Consider the following 19,499-nt stretch of genomic DNA (forward strand, 5'->3'; position numbering starts at 1 on the left):
CACCTATCGTAGGTTCTAGAGAAAGGTCCTGTCTATTGGAGCACGACATTTTCATTAAACCATTCTTTGATAAACAAGCATTTGTTATGTCACAAGGGGATCCTCACCATTCAAGTCCCTGTAGGGAAATACTGTGTCTCTGACCTACACTTCCTACACAGATGACTCTTCTATAACTATGTACAAGAATTTTTATTACCAAAAGGTTAAATTATTGGGTACACTTACCTGAAAAACGAAACATTTTGAGACGTATCAGTGTTTACGTGTTTGCAAATGTTAATAAAACTAAACCTCGCAGAATATTTCAACTGAAGTATCAAATCGTTTGTGGTGCTATAGTGGTCAGTCGAAGGCGATCGTAGTTAGTCACTTTTTAGTGGTATGGAATGGCCATAATAAACAATGTTATATGTAACACAGGTGATTGTGAACAAGAATTATATTCCTCGTATAACGGAAACGTAATGCTTTGAAAGTGATTGGTATTTTGCTAACAAAAGAGTTTGCTAGAATCTAAAGAACCATTCATACAAACATGCTATCAGGAATTTAGTTTAAATATCTTCCTACTTTTTCTCTTACACAAATGGCATATTCTTAAGGGGTTATGCATACTATACGCCTTCTCTCTATTTTTTTCATTACCTGTTTAACCATAGCTCAGTATATTACTGTATGAAATTAGCTGTTCACTAGGACGCTCCCGACCTAAATCATCGAGTGTGTTGCAGTGTGCAAGCGTTCACTGACTTTCCTCTGTTAAGAGCACATTTCGAGTCAAAAACTCTGGTGCGATATTGGAGGTATGCGCAGTTTTCTCCAGAAAGAATGAAACATACTACGGTACGTCGAAAGCACAGATCTTCTATTGCTCATAAAAGTGTCTTCATTTTCTCGAATAAAATTCTCATTCACTGGAACATATTTAAATGATGATTACAAAAATATTCATTCATAATACTAAAACTGGCATCTGAGGAACATCATTCCTAGCGATTTCAGGTGGTGATGAGTCGACATCTACTAGTGTTCGACTTTTAGGTGCTAATGAAGGATGTGGAAGATATAAATAGGCTGAGGTGACAAAAGTCAAGAGATAGCGATACGCATACATACAGATGGCGGTAATGCATTTATACAGATGGCGGTAGTATTGCCTAAACAAGGTATAAAAGAGCAGTGCGTTGACGGAGCTGTAATTTGTGATCCATGTGGAAAGGTGTGCTACGGGACTGTGACCGCACGACGGGAATTAACAGGTTTTGAACGTGGATTGGTAGTTGGAGTTAGACGAATGGAACATTCCATTTTGGAAGTCGGTAGAGAATTCAGTATTCCGAGAACTACAGAGCCAGAGTGCCAAAGTGGGACGTACGGAGGACATATCCGTTAGGACAGTGCGGCGAGATCAGGCGTTAGTGGGATATGGCAGCAGACAGCCGACGCGAGTGCCTTTGCTAACAGCACGACTTTGCCTGCAGCACCTCTCCTGTACTCGTGACCATATGGATTGGACCCTGGACGACTGGAAAATCGTGGTCTGATCAGATGAATCCCGAATCAATTGGTAAGAGCTGATGGTAGGGTTAGAGTGTGGCACAGATCGCAGAGGAAGCCATGATGTCACAAGGCACTGAGGAAGTGGTGGTGACTCCATAATGGTAAGGGTTATGTTCACACGGAATGGACTGAATCCTCTAATCCTCTGGTCCAATTGAACAGACCATTACCTGGGAATGGTTATCTACATCTACAACATACTCCGCAAGCCACCTAATGGTGTGTGGCGGAGGGTACTTTCGGTACCATTATCTGATCCCTCCAACCCTGCTCCACTCGCACATAGTGCGTGGTAAGAGTGATGATTGTCCTCTGCAGTGGCTCTAATTTCTCGAATTTTCTCCTCGTTGTCAATAGGCGAGATGTACGGGGGGGCGGGGGGGGGGGGGGGCGGAGTATATGTTGGCTGACTCCTTCTGAAAAGTACTGGTCCCGAGATTTTAATAGTAAATCTCTCCGTGCTGCACAACGGTTCTCTCGTAACGCCTGCCAGTGGAATTTGTTTATCATCTCCGTTCAAAAATGGTTCAAATGGCTCTGAGCACTATGGGACTTAACATCTATGGTCATCAGTCCCCTAGAACTTAGAACTACTTAAACCTAACTAACCTAAGGACATCACACAACACCCAGCCATCACGAGGCAGAGAAAATCTCAGACCCCGCCGGGAATCGAACCCGGGAGCCCGGGCGTGGGAAGCGAGAACGCTACCGCACGACCAAAGATGCGGGCTATCATCTCCGTAACGCTCTCTCACCAGCTTAACGATCTCGTGACGAAACGCACCGCTCTTCGTTGGATCTTCTTACCTGATAGGGATCCCAGATAGATGAACAATACTCAACAATCGGCCGAAAAGCGTCTTATAAGCCACTTCTTTCGTGGATGAGTTACATTTCCTTAAGATTCTTCCGATGAATCTGATCTCTGATTTCCAGCTTTCTGTTTTATATGGTCATTCCACTTAAGGTCGCTCTGGATATTTACGGCTAGATATTTTACGGTAGACGCTATCTCCAGCCGTTTGTCATCAATAGTGTAGCTGTACAGGAGTGGATTTCTTTTCCTATGTATGCGCAATATGTTATATTTATTTACATGCAGGGTAAACTTCTGGAGTCTGCACATTTCATTAATTCTCTGCAGGTCGTCCTGCAAACTCTTACTATCTTCTGGCGTTGCTACATTGGTATAAGCGACTGAATCATCTGTGAATAGCCTTAAAGAGCATCCTACGCTTTCTACTAGATTATATATACGAGGGCTGTTCGGAAAGTTAAGTTCCGATCGGTGGCGAAATGGACACCACTGAGAAAATCCGATGAAGTTATACACAGATGTGTTTGGTAGTTCTCTAGTACGCCCGTCGACCGCAGCACGTCGCTCTTTTCAATTCTGAAAGCATAATGAGCATGTAAATTTGCCTAGAATATAATGTCTCCCGCCAAGTATGAGGACATGGTGAGAGATTTCGCCTGATGTCCTGCAGCCCACATTACTTAACTGTCATGCGTTTCGTTCTTCATGACAATTCTCGGCCGCACTATGCAGGGGCAATATACACTCCTGGAAATGGAAAAAAGAACACATTGACACCGGTGTGTCAGACCCACCATACTTGCTCCGGACACTGCGAGAGGGCTGTACAAGCAATGATCACACTCACGGCACAGCGGACACACCAGGAACCGCGGTGTTGGCCGTCGAATGGCGCTAGCTGCGCAGCATTTGTGCACCGCCGCCGTCAGTGTCAGCCAGTTTGCCGTGGCATACGGAGCTCCATTGCAGTCTTTAACACTGGTAGCATGCCGCGACAGCGTGGACGTGAACCGTATGTGCAGTTGACGGACTTTGAGCGAGGGCGTATAGTGGGCATGCGGGAGGCCGGGTGGACGTACCACCGAATTGCTCAACACGTGGGGCGTGAGGTCTCCACAGTACATCGATGTTGTCGCCAGTGGTCGGCGGAAGGTGCACGTGCCCGTCGACCTGGGACCGGACCGCAGCGACGCACGGATGCACGCCAAGACCGTAGGATCCTACGCAGTGTCGTAGGGGACCGCACCGCCACTTCCCAGCAAATTAGGGACACTGTTGCTCCTGGGGTATCGGCGAGGACCATTCGCAACCGTCTCCATGAAGCTGGGCTACGGTCCCGCACACCGTTAGGCCGTCTTCCGCTCACGCCCCAACACCGCGCAGCCCGCCTCCAGTGGTGTCGCGACAGGTGTGAATGGAGGGACGAATGGAGACGTGTCGTCTTCAGTGATGAGAGTCGCTTCTGCCTTGGTGGCAATGATGGTCGTATGCGTGTTTGGCGCCGTGCAGGTGAGCGCCACAATCAGGACTGCATACGACCGAGGCACACAGGGCCAACACCCGGCATCATGGTGTGGGGAGCGATCTCCTACACTGGCCGTACACCACTGGTGATCGTCGAGGGGACACTGAATAGTGCACGGTACATCCAAACCGTCATAGAACCCATCGTTCTACCATTCCTAGACCGGCAAGGGAACTTGCTGTTCCAACAGGACAATGCACGTCCGCATGTATTCCGTGCCACCCAACGTGCTCTAGAAGGTGTAAGTCAACTACCCTGGCCAGCAAGATCTCCGGATCTGTCCCCCATTGAGCATGTTTGGGACTGGATGAAGCGTCGTCTCACGCGGTCTGCACGTCCAGCGAACGCTGGTCCAACTGAGGCGCCAGGTGGAAATGGCATGGCAAGCCGTTCCACAGGACTACATCCAGCATCTCTACGATCGTCTCCATGGGAGAATAGCAGCCTGCATTGCTGCCAAAGGTGGATATACACTGTACTAGTGCCGACATTGTGCATGCTCTGTTGCCTGTGTTAGGAATGTGTCAATAAAGTTTCCCCTTCCTGGGACAATGAATTCACGGTGTTCTTATTTCAATTTCCAGGAGTGTAGATCCCCCTGCAGCGTTTTCGATGGGAAGTGTCTGATCATCCACAATATAACCCGTAATTTGGTCTTCCTGAGTTTCAGCCGTGCTCAAATGAGCCGCTAGCTATGAGGATCACATTTTGGTACAGACAACGAGCTGTAGACGAGCGTAGAGGATTGGCGGAAAGCACAGGCGGCTGCCTTCTATGACGAGGGTAATAGAAAGTTGGTACAACGCTACGGCAGATGCCTACGTCGGAGCGTCGGCTATGAAGAAAAGCAGCCGTAAGGCGTAACTAACTATTGCAAATAAAACATTTTTGATTTTCGTAGTGGTTTCCATTTCGCAGTGGTTTCCAAATACCCCTCTGAGCACCGACTGCTTGCTGGGATGGCTCTCGTCCACATCCCGGTAAAGTCCCCCTAAAACTTAAACTACCTCGCATACGCATAAAAAGAGCTACAAAAGTTTGTGGGGGTATCTTGACTAATCCCCAAACTGCTTCCTGTATCAGAAGGCAGGAGAGGAAACACCCCCTTCTCTCGGCCTAAAATTTTTCATTTTGTTCAACGGCTGAAATTTTGAAGATAGCATCCCAACACTCAGACTCGACTGCCTTCCAAGACCGCTACTAAAAACTAAACGAAGTGTCTCCACCTGAATTTGTCTAGTTGCATGCATTTGTTTTAATGTCGACTATCATTTAAATGCGAAAGCATCCATGTCTGGGACAGGGGGTTATATAAAAGTTGCAAAATGTCCTGTTGTACCCCAACCACTATCAGAGAGCCTCCCAGATTCGAATACTGGATTCGAAAACGTGCTCTGTAAATAATCAATACACCGGTTCAAGTTTGTTTCTAGTAACTCCCACAAAGGACACACTTCAAGAGCAAAGCACGATAACAATTTAAAATCAGAAATGGAGAAAGATAAACGAAACCCATTCTTCAAGTTTCCACAGAAACAAATCAGTTGAGTCTCGCCGAGTTGCCTTCGTGCAGTCAACACCAACTCCCGGCAGGTGATGTTTCCACGCTCTACTACGCAGCCCCTTCCTACCTAGAACAGGCATGCTCGCTAAACTGCTACACTCGCCTAGAAAACCGTCATCTTACCCAGAATTCTACGCCCATGTGCAGCAACCTTCCAGCGAACTTTCTGAAAGCTTTGTGTACTGGCAAAACAACGTTGCTCATTTCTCAGGATCACTCACTTCCGGCGAAACACACTCATCACTTCTCAAACATCACCTCCACCCTACGAGGCTCGCGAATCGTCTCCTGTATCGACTGAGTCGTGTTCCGGCTCGCTTTTGTGCCGTTGACAGGTTGGCGTCGTGTTTTCGGATTGTGACCTCTCGTTTTCTTTGTGCGTTCACTGGCGCCACTACGTTTGCTCGCTTCGTCTGTCCGTGAGTGGCAGCAGCGGCGTTTATCGATAGCGAGTTCTGTGGTACTATCTTTGGAGCCACCTCTAGTATTTCCGGGTCGTCGTGTGTCGGAGCTGAGATGAGACGGAGCAGCAGTGAGGCCCGACAGCGCCCGTACTCGCCGAGGGAGCTGGCGATATACGAACTGTACGATGGAAGGATGTGGTCGCGAGAGTGCACAACCACGTCGAGGTCCGGATTAAGCGAGTTTAAGTTGAATGGATCGTTATATTCGATTAATGTAACCTTCACTTGTGTGTGTGTGTCCGTCCCTCGAAGTGACCTCATGCCATCAGGCTGTCAGTTGGCGGTTTTATACTCCGACGTTTCCCTTGCCTGACTTGATTGGCGACGATGGTTGGTCGTTCGATCGGTCGTCTCAGTGGACGACGTGTATCTGGTCTTTCCACCGTTTCTGTGTTCTTAGCGTTCATGTCTACGTGCAGTTCGTCTTGTTGCTGTATATCGACTGTTTTAGCATTGTTTGAGTTGGTTGTGGAATTGTCTTTTGCGATTTCATGTGCATCTAGTCAGATTTTGAATAGACACTTTGGTCTTAACCCTGTCTGCGTACTAGGATTTGGTGGAGCCAAATTGTGCAATTAAATGCTTGTCATTTGACGATGCTAACTGTTATTCTATCGTTATATTGGTTATCGCATCTTAGGTGGATTTTGCGAGTGTGCTGGTCGGCGTAAGCTGTCTCTAGTATGAGTTAAGTGAGCATAACTCTTGGCTGCCTGTCTCACCGCTTACACAGCTGTAGGAAGTTTTTCTCAGGTGGATCCTTGCAGCACTGTCTGTGGATCACGCCCTTCTTTATTTGTTCTGATAATGTCAATTGTTTAAAAATAATATTTTGTTTAAATTATTCCTATTGCTTGTGGCATTCAGCTGACAAATAATTTGAATTCTTCTTAATAAGGCCTTCAGCCGTCAGTATAGCTTGTGATACAGTCAATTTTTTTTTAAATGATAGTTTTAAGAATTATTTTGGTATTTTCAACGTGTAATTGTCTTCCTCACTAGTAATTCAGGCCTGCAGCGCTTAATTGTTCTGAAGTATTGCTTGTGGCCTTCAGCCGACAAATAATTTTGAATTCTTTTCAAATAAGGCCTTCAGCCGTCAGTGTAGTTTGTGTTACAGTCAATTTTTTTTAAATGAATGTTTTAAAATAATTATTTTCTTAAATGAAGTTTATGTACTTACTATGCAATCAACGGTACCTGATTAGGCCCCCCACACACCTTTTCCTGCTTTCCCTAGTTCCCACATTTCATCCACGAAGAGTGTCGGCTGACATCTCCTTAGGCAAGCTTCCAGCCGATCCACGAAATTGCTTTATCGTCCACTAATTTCAGCCATTCGACCTCAGGACCAGGACGTATACATTTTCAGAGGCCATTTCTTGGTCCCATTAATATCATTCGTTGGCGAACGGCGACATTCTAAATGGTTCATATGGCTCTGAGCACTATGGGACTTAACATCTATGGTCATCAGTCCCCTAGAACTTAGAACTACTTAAACCAGACTAACCTAAGGACATCACACAACACCCAGTCATCACGAGGCAGAGAAAATCACTGACCCCGCTGGGAATCGAACCCGGGAACCCGGGCGCGGGAAGCGAGAACGCTACCGCACGACCGGCGACATTCTACCAGGACTTTCGAAGACTAATTCCAATAAAACATAAACTATCGCGGGAAAATCATAATGCTTTTAGCCAACATACTAGACCCGAGGAGCGAGACCTCTTGCCCCGCTACTGGAAATCGGCTCTGGCACCTACAACAGCTAAAGAACCAGTCCGTGGGTGCGGGAAGGGGTAATGTGTTACGTACTGGGTGACATGACAGTGGCAGCCCTCTGAAATGCTGATCTGTATGTGCTGATGCACGTGACTGATGTCTCCACTTATTTGTACAATAATTCTTTTTAGTCATCAGTCTTCTGACTGTTTTCATGGACACACCACGAATTCCTCTCCTGCGCCAACCTATTCGTCCCCGAGCTGCTCTTGCACTCAAAGGCCTCAGTTATTTGTTGAATGTATTATTCTAATATCAGCCTTTCCCTACTATTTTTGCTCTCTATTGCTCCCTCAAGTACCACGAAGATTATTCCTTGATGTCTTAACCATGTCCTTTCATTCTGACCGTCCTCCTTATAAGTAATTTCAGTATGTTCCTTACTTCTCAGTTTCTACGGAGAACGTCCTTTTCCCTTTTCTTACAAGACTACCAAAGTTCAACATTGTACTGTAGCACCACATCTCAAACGCTTCGATTCTCTACTGGTCCGATTTACCATAATCAATCACTGCCGTACAATGCTATGCTCAAAATGAATATTCTTATAAATTTCTTCCTCAAATTAAGGCCTATGTTTGATAATAACAGGCTTTTATTGCTCTAGAACACCCTCTTTGCCTGTGCTAGTCTGATATTTATGTCCTTCTTGCTTCGTCCGTCGTGGGTTATTTTCGTTCCAAGATAGCAGAATCCCTTAACATCGTCTACTTCTTGATCCACAGTATTGATCTTAAGTTTCTCGCTATTCTCATTTCTGTCATTTCTTATTACTTAAGTTTTTTGCGTTTTTCCCTCACTCCATATCCTACAGTTATTGGACTGTTCATTCCATTCAGTAGGTCCTGTAATTCTCCACTGACGATGGCAATGTCATCAGCGAATATTATCATTGACATCCTATCACCCTGAACTTTAATCCCACTCTTGATCCTTTCTTTTATTTCCGTCGTTGCTTCCTCTATGTACAGATTGAACAGTAGGGACAAAAAGCTGCATCCTTGCACTACACCCTTTTTAAACCGATCACTTGGTTCTTGCTCTTCCAATCTTATTGTCCCTGTTTGGTTCCCTTCATCTTACCCCTGTTTTTATCATAATACCCAACATCTGGGACCATTTTACATCGTCGAAATCTTTTTCCAGGTCTACGAATCCTATGAACGTGTCTTGATTTTTCTTCACCCTTGCTTTCATTATCAACCGCAACGTCAGGACTACCTCTCTAGTGCCTTTACCTTTTTAAGGACAAACTCATCACCATCTAACATCTATTTAATTTTCTTTTTCAGTCTTCTTTATATTATTCTCGTCAGCAGCTTGGATGCTGCTTTTGAACTGATTGCGCGATGGTTCTCGCTTTTATAAGCTCTTGCTATGTTCGGAATTGTGAGGATAATTTTTTTTTCTGTAATTATGATGGTACGTCGCCAGTCTCATGGACCAACGTGAATAGTGGTTTCGTTACCACTTACCCATATCATTTTAGAAATTGCGTGGTATATTATCCTTCTCTTCTGCCTTATCTGATCTCAAGCCTTCCGCAGCTCTTTCATCTACATCTACATGGATACTCTACAAATCACATTTAAGTGACTGGAAGAGGGTTCATCGAATCACCTCCACAATTCTCTACTGTTGCAATCTCGTATAGCGCGCGTAAAGAATGAACACCTTTAACTTTCCGTAAGAGCTCTGATTTCCCTAATTTTATCGTGGTGATCGTTCCTCCCTATGTAGGTCGGTGTCAAAAAATATTTTCGCATTCGGAGGAGAATGTTGGTGATTGGAATTTTGTGAGAAGATTCCGTCGCAACGTAAAACGCCTTTCTTTTAATGATGTCCAGCCCAAATCCTGTATCATTTCTGTGACACAATCTCCCATATTTCGCGGTAATACAAAACGTGCTGCTCTTCTTTGAACTTTTTCTATGTACTCCGTCAGTCCTATCTGGTAAGGAACCCACAGCGCGCAGCAGTATTCTAAAAGAGGACGGACAAGCGTAGTGTAGGCAGTCCCCTTAGTAGGTCTTGTACATTTTCTAAGTGTCCTGCCAGTAAAACGCAGTCTTTGGTTAGCCCTTCCCAGAACATTTTATATGTGTTCCTTCCAATTTAAGTTGTTCGTAATTTTAATACCCAGGTATTTAGTTGAATTTATCGTGTAACCGAAGTTTAACGAGTTCCTTTTAGCACTCATCTGACTAGATCAGATTAGATTAGATTAATACTAGTTCCATGGATCATGAATACGATATTTCGTAATGATGTGGAACGAGTCGAATTTTCCAATACATGACATAATTAGGTTAATTTAACAACATACTTAAGTTACTATAACAACTTTATTTTTTTGTGTTTTTTGTTTTTCTTTAATTTTTATTTTTATTTTTTTATTTTTTTAATATTTTTTTCTTTTTTTTCTTAATTTATATCTAAAAATTCCTCTATGGAGTAGAAGGAGTTGTCATTCAGAAATTCTTTTAATTTCTTCTTAAATACTTGTTGGTTATCTGTCAGACTTTTGATACTATTTGGTAAGTGACCAAAGACTTTAGTGCCAATATAATTCACCCCTTTCTGTGCCAAAGTTAGATTTAATCTTGAATAGTGAAGATCATCCTTTCTCCTAGTATTGTAGTTATGCACACTGCTATTACTTTTGAATTGGGTTTGGTTGTTAATAACAAATTTCATAAGAGAGTATATATACTGAGAAGCTACTGTGAATATCCCTAGATCCTTAAATAAATGTCTGCAGGATGATCTTGAGTGGACTCCAGCTATTATTCTGATTACACGCTTTTGTGCAATAAATACTTTATTCCTCAGTGATGAATTACCCCAAAAAATGATGCCATATGAAAGCAATGAGTGAAAATAGGCGTAGTAAGCTAATTTACTAAGATGTTTATCACCAAAATTTGCAATGACCCTTATTGCATAAGTAGCTGAACTCAAACGTTTCAGCAGATCATCAATGTGTTTCTTCCAATTTAATCTCTCATCAATGGACAAACCTAAAAATTTGGAATATTCTACCTGAGCTATATGCTTCTGATTAAGGTCTATATTTATTAATGGCGTCATACCATTCACTGTATGGAACTGTATGTACTGTGTCTTATCAAACTTCAGTGAGAGTACATTTACAAGGAACCACTTCGTAATTTTCTGAAAGACAGTATTGACAATTTCATCACTTAATTCTTGTTTGTCCAGTGTGATTACTATACTTGTATCATCAGCAAAGAGAACTAACTTTGCCTCTTCATGAATATAGAATGGCAAGTCATTAATATATAATAAGAACAACAAAGGACCCAAGACTGACCCTTGTGGAACCCCATTCTTGATAGTTCCCCAGTTTGAGGAATGTGCTGATCTTTGCATGTTACGAGAACTACTTATTTCAACTTTCTGCACTCTTCCAGTTAGGTACGAATTAAACCATTTGTGCACTGTCCCACTCATGCCACAATACTCGAGCTTGTCTAGCAGAATTTCATGATTTACACAATCAAAAGCCTTTGAGAGATCACAAAAAATCCCAATGGGTGGTGTTCGGTTATTCAGATCATTCAAAATTTGACTGGTGAAAGCATATATGGCATTATCTGTTGAAAAACCTTTCTGGAAACCAAACTGACATTTTGTTAGTACTTCATTTTTACAGAAATGTGAAGCTACTCTTGAATACATTACTTTCTCAAAAATTTTGGATAAAGCTGTTAGAAGGGAGATTGGACGGTAATTGTTGACATCAGATCTATCCCCCTTTTTATGCAAAGGTATAACAATAGCATATTTCAGTCTATCAGGGAAAATGCCCTGTTCCAGAGAGCTATTACACAGGTGGCTGAGAATCTTACTTATCTGTTGAGAACAAGCTTTTAGTATTTTGCTGGAAATGCCATCAATGCCATGTGAGTTTTTGCTTCTTAGCAAGTTTATTATTTTCGTAATTTCAGAGGGAGAAGTTGGTGAGATTTCAATTGTATCAAATTGCATAGGTATGGCCTCTTCCATTAACAGCCTAGCATCTTCTAATGAACACCTGGATCCTACTATATCCACAACATTTAGAAAATGATTATTAAAAATATTTTCAACTTCTGACTTTTTGTTCGTAAAGTTTTCATTCAATTTGATGGTAATGATGTCTTCCTCTGCTCTTGGTTGACCTGTTTCTCTTTTAACAATATTCCAAATTGTTTTAATTTTATTATCAGAGTTGCTGATTTCAGACATGATACACATACTCCTGGATATTTTAATAACTTTTCTTAATATAACACAGTAGTTTTTATAATTTTTGATAGTTTCTGGGTCACTACTCTTTCTTGCTGTCAGATACATTTCCCTTTTCCGGTTACAAGATATTTTTATACCCTTAGTAAGCCATGGTTTGTTACAAGGTTTCTTACGAGTATATTTAACTATTTTCTTGGGGAAGCAGTTTTCAAATGCATTTACAAAAATGTCATGAAATAAATTATATTTTAAATTGGCATCAGGTTCACAGTACACCTCATCCCAGTCTAACTGCTATAGGCTTTCCTTGAAATTTGCAATTGTTAAATTGTTGACTGAATGTACTACTTTGGAGGACTGTTTAGTATTGCTGAATGAAGCTATGTCATATATTGTAACTAGCTGTGCTCCATGATCAGAAAGACCATTCTCAACAGGCTGAGCATTTATCTGGTTAAACTTATCTTGGTCTATAAAGAAGTTATCTATCAGTGAGCTGCTATCCTTTACCACCCGAGTAGGATAATCAATAACGGGTGTCAAATTGAAAGAACCGAGTAATACTTCAAGGTCATTTTTCCTATTACCCTCTTTCAGAGAATCTGCATTGAAGTCCCCACAAATAATAATTTGCTTCCCCCTGTCTGACAGATAGCACAACAAGGAGTCCAAATTTTTCAGAAATAGATGAAAATTTCCTGATGGGGACCTATATACAGTTACAATTATAAACGTGCCTTTATTTAATTTAAGCTCACAAGCACATGCTTCTATATGTTTCTCTACACAAAACTTTTTTGTTTCTATACCTTTTGCACAATGATAACTTTTGACATATATGGCAACTCCTCCTTTCTCCATATTTCCTCTCATTACATGTGCAGAGAGCTTATATCCACTTACATTTACCTTATCCATATCAGTAACAATGTGATGCTCAGACAGGCATAGTATATCTATTTCATTCTCAGCTTCTAAATCTTCTAATCAAACCAGAAGCTCATCTACTTTATTCTTTAAACTCCCAATATTTTGATGAAATATACTTACATTATTTTTAATTATACTTTTATGAGAACCTTTCCTTATTCTAACATTTGCAGTACTCTCCTGTCTGAGTTTCTCATTGTGCTTAGGCCTAGTTCCTATACCAGTGGTCACACAGTGTTCAGAGAGGCAGATTATGTCAACTGGGTTGGGTGACTTTAATTCATCAATGCAATTACCTAGGACTGAGATACAACTTGGTGGAGATAAAATTTCTGGTGATTGGTGAAAATTTATAATTGATAGCTGTGATTGGTGATCCAGTGTGCTAGAATTGTGCTGTTTAATTTCTTTCCTAAACTGAAGATTTGTTTCAATCCTGACCTCTCGTAGAACTTGACATCTTTCTGTCTTACCTATCCTAAAAAAGGTGCTGCTCCAACACCTGTAACCACTGGTATTTTACCATTCATGGCAGTGCCTCCCCCCCCCCCCTTAAATTTCCTGCTATTACCCCAGCCAGTTTCCCCTTCCCTTTCCTGTTGAGATGTAGGCCGTGCCTGGTATAGTCCCACCTACTGAGATAATCAACAGGAACCACACCAATATGAGCCCCCGCACCCTACCCAAGCAGCCGTTCCAACTCCAAATTAACTCTCCCAACAGAAGAGTTCAAATGAGGCCGGTCATGGCGTCTCAGGACAGATACAAATTCAACATTGGTGTGTCTGGATGCCGACACAATCTTTACCAGGTCACACTCTATACTGTACCCAGGATCTCTGTCGATGCTGTTCCCTGGCCCTCCCGCAATAAACACGGTGTCTTCCCTGGTAAATCCTTTACAGAGTGAACCTAAATCCTCTGTCACCTGATCCAGACTAGCACTTGGTTTGAAAAAATTTGTGACCTGGTATTCTGGTCCTAATTCCTCCTGCAGAAGTTGGCCTACACCTCCGGCATGAGAACTGCCTAACAACAAAACTTTCTTCCTTTTCAATGACTTTCCTACATTCTTTTTCAATTTCCTATTGAAAGTTTGTTGTGTCCTGTCTACACCTACCTCTGCTTGAGGCTCATCAGTTTCTAACTGAAGCAACAGGTCAAACTCTAATACTGGATCCCCTATCTCTTACTTAATGACTCCAATTTATTCTATAACGTCATCAGGTACTTCCTCCCCCTCACATAGGCCTTCATTCTACTCTTTCCACCTATCCGATCTCTCTTAATGTTGCAACGTTTGTTTTTCGTTTCACCGACGGACGTTTTGAGATTTCTGTATGTTGAATCAGTCCTTTCGACGGGCATTACTTTTTCGATTCTGTCATATTTATCCTGCAGCCATTTCGCTGGAATTTTACGAAGTAACTGTTTATTTGCAGCTGTTTTCCGACTTGTACTTCATGTATCCAGGGGACACCTTCGCTAGAGCCGTAGTGAACACCAGCAGTCTACCCGTTCACTACTACTATTTCGACTACAACGGAACCGGCAACACGGAATACGGTAAGCGTTCACCGCCAGGAATTGCATTTGCACACACATACGTTTTCTAGACTAGCTTTATGGTAACATTAAATATACTATTAATAACTCCTATTATTTAAAATATCACAATGCTCAACCTCCATTTAATAATACATATTACTGTATGCACTCTTAGTTTCACCAAATTTGACATTAATCCAATTTCTGAGTAATATTGTTTTCTATGTTCGTTTATTGGTTAATATTGCTACATGGAAAATTCATAGTACAGTTATTGTAATTCGATATATTTCACAGCAGTTATTTTTCCGTTCAGTTCCTTGGAATCATCAGCAGTGGAAGACAGCAGATATTGAATCTGTATTTGCGACAACCAATAAGTTTAAGGCACATAAGCAGGCTCTATTTATTGTTAAAAATTATATGCGTCTGATTCACTTGTGTACGTAGCGAAATGAAAGAACAGTGCTTCAAAGGGAAGTGCTTCTTCTGTCTTTCTCTCACTGATAACAACAGAAAACGGAACGACATGGCGCAGAAATACATGTACGAAGGACAGTGAGAACAATTAGTACATCTACTACAGTAAACCAAATATGCACTGTGCTGTTCACTGAAGATTAACAGGCGCAAATCGCGTATCTATCTGTAGCAACCACTGAGGTCCAGGACATTCCGTAAAGAGATGCTTTCTTTACACCTCTCCGACGAAAACTTAAAAAAAATAATTGTTCCCAAAGTGAAATAAATTTTATCAGTTATAATGCTATCATCGTTACACCCAGTGAGACGGGTGAATTTTCTCAAAATAATTAAAAGCAAAAAACGAAAAGTTGCAAAAAAATAAAAGTCGAAATCTACCTGGGATCCGGACCCGGATCTTTGGGTTTTGCGGATAATGCAGCAGGCTGTCTCTCGCTTTAATCATAAATATACGTCTGAGTGAAGCTACTCATGTACCAACGCAATAAAGTTAAAAACAATGAATAGTAGAAGGAGTATGAACGAGGACAGTGGCTTATTTAAGTTTACATAATAATGACAAGTTTATTAAATCTTCAGTAGCTACAACTAGCTGATAAATCTTACTCGAAAACGACAAACACAAATCAGATAAGAAATGGTGTTTGGTAGGCAAAGCACACATTGGCGTGGAAGCTGCACAAAGCTTGGAAAGTTGAACAAATCTGCATTTGCAGCCGATATTGCTGAAGAAAACCATTCAGTGAGAAACATTGAGAACAATTTAAAACATTTTACATCTAGCAGAAAGTGGAGCAACTATGAATATATCAGAAGAAATAGAAATACACACACAAAAAAACAGCACCCCAGACTATATCCTTAATGAACAAACAGAGTTAGCTAACATCCCTTTCCTGAAAAATTTCCAAAATTATTTTCCAACCCCCAAAGCAAATAATATTGCTATGTCTATCTGCACATCACGTAGCAAATTTATATGTTACTATAATTCTCATGACACTAAATGTAATTAAATAATGTACTGTTTTAACTATACAGTTCTAAAAAAATGGAACAAGTTTATAATTAATGTAACAGTATCCACTCAAAAAACTCAAAAAGTTAATGTCTCTCTATGCTAGTGTAAAAAGCGTTTCATTTCCATAAGCGAATATATGATCTTTTTCCAAAAATAGGACATCTTCAAATGTTACGATATATAATAGCATCTTTGATACTCATATGTTTGTAAGCTGTTTGTATGTATCAAAACATGTGGTGCGTGGTAGAAATCTTTTCAGTGACAAATCTAAAGTGTTCAGTGAGAGAAATTTACGCGTGCAACAATAAGAATGCAATGGGAGTGTATTCACATCTGTTGGACGAATGTTACGAAAACAAACACTCCAAACCGACATTTTACGTAAGTCACATCCAATGAAAATCTGTAAAGCAACCATCTGTGCGTGGCGTGCTTATAATTATGTATTATTTATATTTTAGGACAATTAATCTGTAAAAAACGCACCACATATTATAAGGAAAGCATATAAACAGTCTAAAGATGAATCATAACGATTCGAAACCGGTAACAGTACCCTCTGAATAAAGTAACTGAAAGTAAATTTGTGGCTGGTTGCTGTCCCAATACCATCAACATTTGTACACAAATTCTCCTCTGAATTAATCTCTTTTACAACGAAATCTGACTTTGTTTACTTCCATCCACTGTGAGGCCCACCTCTATTCCAATGGAATCAATTACGATCAGCTGTACCACTAACAATGTTTGAGCTGAGAGTATCAGAGCAGTGAATACCATTTAAAAACCCTACGCCGTTGCAGCAATACTTTACCCTTTCACCTTGATTCAGGCGGCAGCAGAAAACGGTGTGCTGTGGGCCAGAAAGCGGGGCGCTGCGGCAGCTCTAATATTCTGATGCCACCGCGAAAATTCGCAAACTGCGCGGTCTGGCGTTCTGATTATCAGAACCCGGGAAACTTCCCTATCAGAGCCCTGAAATCCCGCCAGATTTCAATGTTAGGTGCATCCGTTCGCTGGTCTGGTCAAAGCGATTTGACTCACAGGAATTATCCACCCCTTCTGCGTTATTTGTTCTAAAGTTTCCAAAGCTCTTTTGGATCCTGATTCTAAAACTGGACCCCTGTCTTTTCCATATCGACTCTAATTCCTCCTTCTATCACATCATCAGACACGTCCTCAACCCCCGTAGACGCCTTAAATCTACTCTTTCCACCTGTCCACTCTCTCCTCTGCGTTTAAGAGAGGAATTCTTACTTTTAATCCTAGCGATGGTTGTTTTGACGTTTCTACACACTGGGTCAGTCCTTCCGACGATCACTTCTTTTTTGATTTCTTCACATCTGTCCTGCAGCCATTTAGCCTTGGCTTCCTTGCACTTATTTCATTTGTTATTTGTATTGCTGTATTCCTGTCTTTACCTGAATATTTTATACTTCCTTCTTTCGTCGATCGATTGAGGTATTTCTCGCGTTACCAAAAGTTTCTTTGCAGTTACCTTCTTGGTACCTCTGTTTGTCTTTCCAACCTCTGTGATTGCTCTTTTTAGGGATGTGTATTCCTCTTCAACTGTATTGCCTACTCTGCTATTGCTTAGCGCAGTATCCACATCATTAGCTAACTTCAAACACATCCCATCCTTCCTCAGCACCACAGTATACCACTTCCTTCCATACTGACTCTCCTTACAATTATCTTGAACTTCAGTCTGCTCTTCATCATTAGGACTTTGAAATCTGAGCCTGTATCTGCTCCTTGGTATGGTTTACCACTCTATATTTGATTTCGGAATCTCTGTCAGACCATGATGTAATCCATTTCGAATGCTCCCGTGTCTCCTCTTCCCGTGATTCTTAAACGGAGTGCCACTATTATCTCAAATTTATTGCAGTACATCAATTACTATTTCTCCTCTCTCATTCTTACTACCTAGCCCATATTCTTCCGTAACCGTTTCTTTCATTCCTTCCCCTACACCCACGTTCAGACTTTTGGTATTCCACGTCCTGTTTCTTATAATGTTACCGCTATTCTATCTTATTCTCATAGTCACCACCCACATTGCACTCCTCTTCCGCAAATGCGAAGGCAGTTGTGCCTTATGCGCCGTTTAAGAAGAATCTTCAGTGTTTAGAGTATGTCCAGCTTATGTAAACAGGTGTATTATGTACTGTGTTTTTGTGATGTAACAAAATGGTTCAAATGGCTCTGAGCACTATGGGACTTAACGTCTGAGGTCATCAGTCCCCTAGAACTTAGAACTACTTAAACCTAACTAACCTAAGGACATCACAAACACCGTAGCGATCGCGCGGTTCAAGACTGAAGCGCCTAGAACAGCTCGGCCACATCGGACGGTGCCGTTTCAGTGATACTCGTATCATGACTAATCTTCTAATAAGTTTTAATCCCGCTGACACTTTTCCCGCAGAAACGAAATTTATTAGCCTTTTTCTACGGTGGTCCGCAGCTCATGGTCTTGCGGTAGCGATCTCGCTTCCCACGCACGGGGTCCCGGGTTCGATTCCCGGCGGGATCAAGGATTTTCCCTGTCTCGAGATGACTGGGTGTTGTTGCGTCCTCTTCATCATCATGATTCATCCCCATTACGGTTGGAGGAAGGCAATGGCAAACCTCCTCCGCTAGGACCTTCCTAATACTGCGGCGCGGGTCTCCCGCGCCGACACCTACGCTCCTCGGAGTATGGGAACTCATCATTTTCACGGTGGGTGAGATATTTCTCCAAATACACTGCCTGACAAAAGAAGTGAAACACCTAGAAGAAATGGTCGAATCCCAAAGCAACTTCGTACACGTACACGCTGTCGCCGGATGTGTAGATAATTAGAGTTGCAATTCTCTGTGACCTGTGACAGACAGAACGGTCACAGGAATGCACTAGAGTCGAAGTCACGAACAATGGCGGTCGAGTTTAGGCTTGTTCTCCCCAGCTACGTGACGTATTATCCCGCAGCCAATGAACGTTCAGAAGTGTTCTGAGCGTTTTGCTGAGAACGCCGTACCTAATGCGACCATTAAACGTGATCGTAAGGAGCTGCTGAGTGAATTTAGATTCCATTTGTTACGAACTGTCATCACTGATTGTGGTTGTAAGTGATAAATTCTGCATAAGCGGCGAGACATATTTTGCAGCACATACGCATTCTTCAAGTGGAAAACACGCTCATCTGCGTACCGTAACTGTCGCTTGGAATGGCCAACAACGCAATCCGCGTCCGTGCTTCGACATGCGCGATCCGCCATCGTTCGTAGATCAGACTGTAGTGTTGCTCGTGTTTACTGTTGTTATGCCCGCCCCTGGTAGCTGAGTGGTCAGCACGACGGAACGTTATACCTCACGGCCCGTTTTCCATTCTCGGCAGGGCGGGAGATTTTGTCCGCTCAGCGACTGGGTACTGTGTTGTGCTTGTCATCATCATTTCATCCCCATCGACACGCAAGCCACTGAAGTGGCGCCACCTCGAAAGACTTGCACCAGGCGATCGGGTCTACCCGACTGGAGGCCCTCGCCACAC

The 19,499-nt window shown here is 42.2% G+C and overlaps 1 protein-coding gene across 1 annotated transcript in view; it reads left to right on the forward strand.

Annotated features, from left to right (window-relative positions):
- LOC124622574 (juvenile hormone esterase-like) overlaps window positions 1-19,499 on the forward strand; it is a 130,547-nt gene that overhangs the window by 101,319 nt on the left and 9,729 nt on the right. The window contains exon 8 of the mRNA XM_047148323.1: window positions 14,351-14,474. Within this exon, the coding sequence (XP_047004279.1) occupies window positions 14,351-14,474 (124 nt within the window). The remainder of the gene's footprint in view (window positions 1-14,350; window positions 14,475-19,499) is intronic.

The sequence above is a fragment of the Schistocerca americana genome, chromosome 7 (assembly GCF_021461395.2).
Source record: "Schistocerca americana isolate TAMUIC-IGC-003095 chromosome 7, iqSchAmer2.1, whole genome shotgun sequence".
Lineage (NCBI taxonomy): Eukaryota > Metazoa > Arthropoda > Insecta > Orthoptera > Acrididae > Schistocerca > Schistocerca americana.